Source organism: Cryptomeria japonica, chromosome 5 (assembly GCF_030272615.1).
Source record: "Cryptomeria japonica chromosome 5, Sugi_1.0, whole genome shotgun sequence".
NCBI lineage: Eukaryota > Viridiplantae > Streptophyta > Pinopsida > Cupressales > Cupressaceae > Cryptomeria > Cryptomeria japonica.
In genome coordinates this window covers 387,517,649-387,523,934 of record NC_081409.1, presented here as the reverse complement: position 1 = coordinate 387,523,934, position 6,286 = coordinate 387,517,649, and the positions used below count along the sequence as shown (strand labels likewise).

The 6,286-nt window shown below is 32.0% G+C and overlaps 1 protein-coding gene across 2 annotated transcripts in view; it reads left to right on the top strand.

Moving 5' to 3' along the window:
* The first annotated feature begins 4,266 nt into the window (after nucleotides 1-4,266).
* Nucleotides 4,267-6,286, top strand: part of LOC131066162 (T-complex protein 1 subunit beta) — a 52,673-nt gene continuing 50,653 nt past the window's right edge. Inside the window, exons 1-2 of one of the 2 annotated variants that reach the window (XM_058000860.2) lie at nucleotides 4,267-4,488; nucleotides 4,592-4,648. In XM_058000860.2, the coding sequence (XP_057856843.1) occupies nucleotides 4,483-4,488; nucleotides 4,592-4,648 (63 nt within the window). In that variant the 5' untranslated portion in view covers nucleotides 4,267-4,482. Of the gene's footprint in view, nucleotides 4,489-4,585; nucleotides 4,649-6,286 lie in introns of those variants that run through there. The other variant, XM_058000862.1, reaches the window with a different exon arrangement.

Sequence of the window (6,286 nt, the reverse complement as noted above, 5' to 3'; positions counted from 1 at the left end):
TTTTAAATATTAATTAATTGACAAGTTCGCTCACACGACAAGCGTTAATGAATTTGCCATAATTATATTCGAGCTAATTCTGAAACGAACCAAGTGTCGATTATTGTTTAATTATATTTGCGGAAATCTAACTGGTCTAATTTTATCTCCACGAGATACCTAGTCATTAAATTTTATTAAATCAATCACGATAAAGAAAATTAGGAGAGGAAAATTAATTCCATCCCCAATATGACTATATAGTCTAAACATCCATTTTTAAGTTTTAATGCTCTAATTAAATTAACTAGGGCATAATCACATTAAATACATATAAAATTATAAGGCTAGGCTTAAAATCTTAGATTTATATAATTCACCTTCCTTTTACCTTCTATTTGGTATTCAAACGGAGGTATTTAAATATTAAAACCTCTATTGCCGAAGCGGCCCACACTGTGTGTTCACACAGTGCAAGCCGCGCGGCCCACACTGTGTGCACACACAGTGGGGTCCGCGAGCAGCTATATTTTTCCCTTATTTTTTTATTTTATTTATTTTTTAAAATATATATTATATATATATATATTTATATTTATATAAATTTATAAATATAAAAGTTTTAAGGGTGAATATATATAAATATATATATTTTTTCTAATAAGATTTACATGCAAATTTTTAAACAAAATAACAAAGGAAAAAAAAACATTATGTTAAATCAATTTACATGTGCTCATATATATATATATATATAATTGGTATATAAACTTAGGCTCTTTTATTTATTTATTTATTTTTTATTGCTGATAAAAGAATGAAGCAAAATCTATTGTTAAGCTTTTTTATCAACACTAATTAGAAATACCATTTAGAAATACAATTTAGGAAATACAATATATTTTTCTATAATAAATAGATTCATTGATTTCTCAACTAATTAAACAACTAATTTATTTACATGCTAACAGCAATACAAATCATGATTTTCTGCAATTAAATTGGAGATAGATTCTCAGCTAAAAAGAAGATCTCAGATTTAAATAAAACTGATTTTTTTTTTTTTATATTACAAAAGAAGCTTTTGCATGCAAATTAAGCAATCCCTTTATTTTTCAAAATAAAAATAGAAACATATCTGGCTTTTTACAACTCTTTCAATATTCTGCAAATATTACAAGATGTTTCTTTATTTAACTACAATATTAAATCACATGCCCTATCTCAAAATTACAACTTGCCTCTCATTCAACGAATGAGGTATCTTTCTACTAACAAATTTAAACAAATAACTACAAAAGGATTTAAGTATCTGCAACAATAATCTTCTGCATCTTTTCACTGTTCCTATTCTCTTCTCCTGACTTTTCCTGCATAATAAAACACAATATGACCACGGAGTGCTCACCTCCCAGCCTAGGCTAACTAGTAGCCACCCCCGAGCTCGGAGAACCAATTCCTAGACGGGTAACAAATAGGCAAACACATAGAAGACAAAATACATACAGATTTTCAGACACACTCCCAACTTGGCTTCACAGCACCACACTTTGGTGATGATCTTTTTCAAAGGGTGGTAGTGGACCAATACCCTGAGGAGAACTGCAAGTATGGAAAAACAAGTAGCCACCTCATGGCACAATAAACATATCAAGAATCTCAACCCCTTATTCCTTATGCCCCCCAAAGGCATTCTAGCCTTATATCCCTCCTTATGACCCCCATTGCACAAACAGACCATGCAGCAAGGGTCACACAAAGATCCCTTGTGATCGCTCTCAAACGAGAGTCTCTCACTCGAGGGTTGTCACTGCTACCACCCACAAGATCCTCTTCTCTCCCAAGAGTAAGAGGTCTTGAGAAAACTCCCAAAACACAACGAGCATACTGCAAGGATTTTCAAATGAAATTCTAAAACAAGACATACACAAAAACACAGATTTATTTCACCATTCATACACTCAAACACATGCAAGAAAATAACCATTTTAAAGAATGTCCAAACCAACCTTAATCTGCCTAAAGGTAGTTTTGAAATTTGAGGAAGAGCTGCCCAATCCACGAATCTTCTTCCTTCTACCCTCAGTCAATTTTTCTATTCCAAACTATTATTTTCTTTTCAAAATTTCTCTTGTCTCCAAAAATGGAGAGTGGGTGATTACCCTTCAATTACCAAAAATCTTGCTTAAGAAGCTCATTCTCTGAGTTCTCACAAGTTTCTAAAAACCAAAAAGGAAAGAAAAGCAGAATGCAAAAAGACTCTTCTTCCAAAAGGAAAAAAAATCTCAATTAGATTTAAACTTCTAATTTTCAATTTTCGCACAACTCAAAAAAGCCAATTTTTAAAGCGTTAAAAAGATCATTAAAAAGTAGAAACTTGTCTAAAATTACCCCTAACCCCTAGGTATACCTTATGGGCTTTAGGAAACCCTACTAAACTACCCCTAGGTGTTCATTTAACCCATTTTAAACCCCTCTGAAGTTTATTTTCGGGTCAAACATATGTTGACCACTCCAAAGATTATATTCCCAAAGTATTTATGACAACACATTATATTATTTAAGAAAACTATAATTAAACACTTTCCCACCAAGAGACAAAATAAAACATTTAAATCTAAATCCACACATGTGTCGAGTGACACAATTAAAACACTTTTACAAAATAAAATATGAAATTGTCTCTTGTGGTTTTTACACATTAAATTTAAATAACACTTAACACTCATGCAACATATACTGTTACGAATAAAATACAACACAAACGGGGTGTTGTCTCTCCAAATAGACAAACCCTGGCTTACGAACATACATAAGTTTAGGTTTGGTTCTCCGTAATTTTCCATGGTCACATGGTAAATTCCCTGCGCATCTCAATTTACACATTAGTACTTTCAAATATCCACATATAATATAATTCAAAGGAATACAATACACATCATCACTTGCATACAATTTTCATCTGCACAGATTAAATACATCTTTTATCAAGCAAAATTCTCATAAACAATTTCATCCCAATTCACATAAACTTAACCATACATCATAGTACTATATTCATAGTAAAGTCCTGCAAATTCAATGATGACAACTATCATTGCAATATCATCTTATCTAACAATCATGTAGTGTTCTATCACAAAAGCATATAAGTAAAATCATCTAATCATAGCAATGTTAACCAAATCCAGAAATCATGTAAGTTCTAAGTCTCAAAATGCATCAAGGTAAAGTATCCATAATAGTCTAAATATAAAATTCATTGAATGTCAGACTGAGTCGAGGTGAGGCCTCACAGATACAACCATCAATCCCACAAACCAACAAAAAAGTGCACTAAATTGATACACATTAACTATTGATAACATGATAATTTAAATTTTAAGATTTTAAAAGTTTGGAGATCAAATCCATGATTATAAAAATGACTTCGATTAAATATACAAAATATTACATAATATATTAAAAAATTAAACATTAATAATAATAATAAAATTATTAATAAAAAAATAAAAATATTTGATTAAATTTATAAACATATATCTTATAAATTAATTATTATGTTTACTACACTCTAATCATGCCCACAACAAAAAAAAGGAAAGGACATTAGATAGCAATTTTCATTATCACATTACATCTGTAAAAGAGCTTTAGAAATTATTTTCATCAAGAGGAGTCCTATGAGACAATCATTTTTGCCACTAGATAAATTATATTTTCTAGATAAGTAGGAGACTCTTTTTTACTTTTTAAATTAAAAATGTATGTTTGAGAATTTACCCCACTTAAAAATTATGTTCGATTGAATTCAGGTCAAACATTTAAAGATAATTTATGTCAATAAATTCTCACAAATTGATATATCGAATATTGATGATTTTTTTGGTTCTCCTCGCATTTGACTTAATTGCTTATAACTATCGTTCTAGCTTTTGGGTAGTAATGATGCATTCTGTGGGATCTTTTATGTGAGCAAGGATGAAAAAATACACATTTCAAAGTGTTGCTCGATACCTACTTAAATATGCTCCAATAATTGTGTACTTAAAATTGCCAATACTTATGCACAAATGACCTAATAGTGGTAGTCTTACATAAATGAACCCATTATGAACAAAAAATGCTAAAAAAATAACAAAAAATGAAACAATTGATACTCTTCCGTTGTTACCTCAAAAAAAACTAATAAAACAATCAATTTCCAAAATTCCTTTATACACTACATTCATAGAACCACCTCCTTTAAAATGCTCTTACAAAATTTAAGAAGAACCCGCTACACTATTTTAGAAAGTCCCTAAACGATTCAAAAATTTCCCTTACCATAAAATTGGCCAATTTCGCTCTTTTGCGGCGCATTAAGCCAACCCTCTTCTTCTACTTGTGTTGCCTGCAAACACTACATTTATCTTGCAGTTGGCAAGTAGCAGCAGCTGCTTGAGTAGAACCTTGATAACTGATCTTTATAGGAAGAGCGACGCATTCTCTTCGTAAATACTCATGGCGGTAGGTTTTGGAATATAAGTATCTCTGCTTGCTTTCCTCATTTTGAATAAGAACATAAGGGTTAGGGTTTATCATTGACGTCCACTTTGTAATGAAAATGCAGCATGACAAGTTATTCAAAGATGAGGCCACGGATGAGAAGGGTGATCGCGCCAGAATGGTAAGTTTTGTGTTTCTATGCGATGATCGAAATCCTTTTTCACGACTTCTTTGGTTTGGTATTGCTGTATCGTTTTCTTAAGTAGTTTATCGGCAAGGCTAACGTCCTTCAATAACACATCTCTTACAAGATCCCATGAATGATCAAACTAGCATTCACTGCGTGAGATGATGGTTATATGTGGGTTTTAACTTTTTTCACAACTAAGCGACCTAGTTTGATATCTTACTTCCTGACGTAGTTTGATATGTCATTTGCAAAACCTCTGCCAAGGATTGTAGGTTTTTAAATAGTTAACAATAGCAAGATATCTTAGTTCGATGCCCCATTTAAAAAACTATGCACGTATTGTAGACTATTTTTCTAGGTAGACAAAGACCGCCGGGGAGTATCCACTTTAACCTTAACCTAGTTAAAGGTTTTGAGTGCAGGTCCCTGATTTTATGGATTCCACCACTATAGCCACATAGCTTTAGGGTGCCAATAGACAAGATGCTAAAAAAATTGGTAGCCATGTGCCAAAACAATGAACTAAAAGAGGTTAAAAAACTGATACGTCCTTCTGAGGGGAAAACAAAAAAATCATGGGGAAAACAGCTGGAAACGTCGAATAAGAATTTGTTTCGAGCAAATATCATGAAACACACAAGCTTTATTCATAGCGTATTACTTTAATAAAAGTTGAAAACTGAAGGTGATTAGATCTTGTAGAGATTGGATGCATTGACGTACTCTTAAAAAAACTAAGGGTTTCAGTTATATAAGCTTGATAAAATAAAAAAATGTATTTATCTCATTTATGAGATTTAATGTTACAATGGTATTACTAGCGATAAGTCTCTACTCTCTACCTATAAACTGAAATGTTGGAAGTTCAAATTTTTACATGGTTGTATTCAGATAATTTGCATTATGGTTGCCTCTGAAAATTATAAACAGAGAGTCTACTTTGTATTGAAAAACCCATACTTAGACTATGCTGCACAGGCCTTTAGAAGAAGGTCAGGGATAGCACAGAAGGAAAGGATATAGTCTTTAAAATAAAGCTTTATCCGTTCCTTGAAATCTAGGTTTATGACAAGAATTCAGCTGCAGACACCATCAGCAATCATTTTAAATACATATCTAGCACAGAAATTGCAAGGGCTGAAGCAAAATACAGGTTGTACTAAAAATTATGATTTTCAAACAGATGAATATGTTGCTGTTAAGGTACCATCATTATACCATATTCTCTGCCAAGCTAGATCTGTGCAAAGATTGCAAACATTTTGTCTTATGTAGACAGGACAATCTGGTTCTGAAGGGTGCAGAAGAAGCTATCATTAGTTCATCTTACAATATAACTGCAAGCAGGGAGAGGTTTGAATGCCTATAGCTGTGCATGAGGTCAAGTAATTTTTTTTGTTTTGACCCTGATAGTGGCCTGTCAATCAATTGTTGAAAGCAGGGGAGTCGATCTTTACTTTAAATATTCAGAAAACTACAAAAAGAAAAAAAAAGAAAAAAAAATTGAAGTGAAATTTCATATACCAACTGAAGGCAATAAATTATTAGCCCACACAGCATACTAATAATAAGCATCCACTCTGTGTTTGTATCCATGATTGCTCCAAACCTTCTTGTGCTAGAATAGGC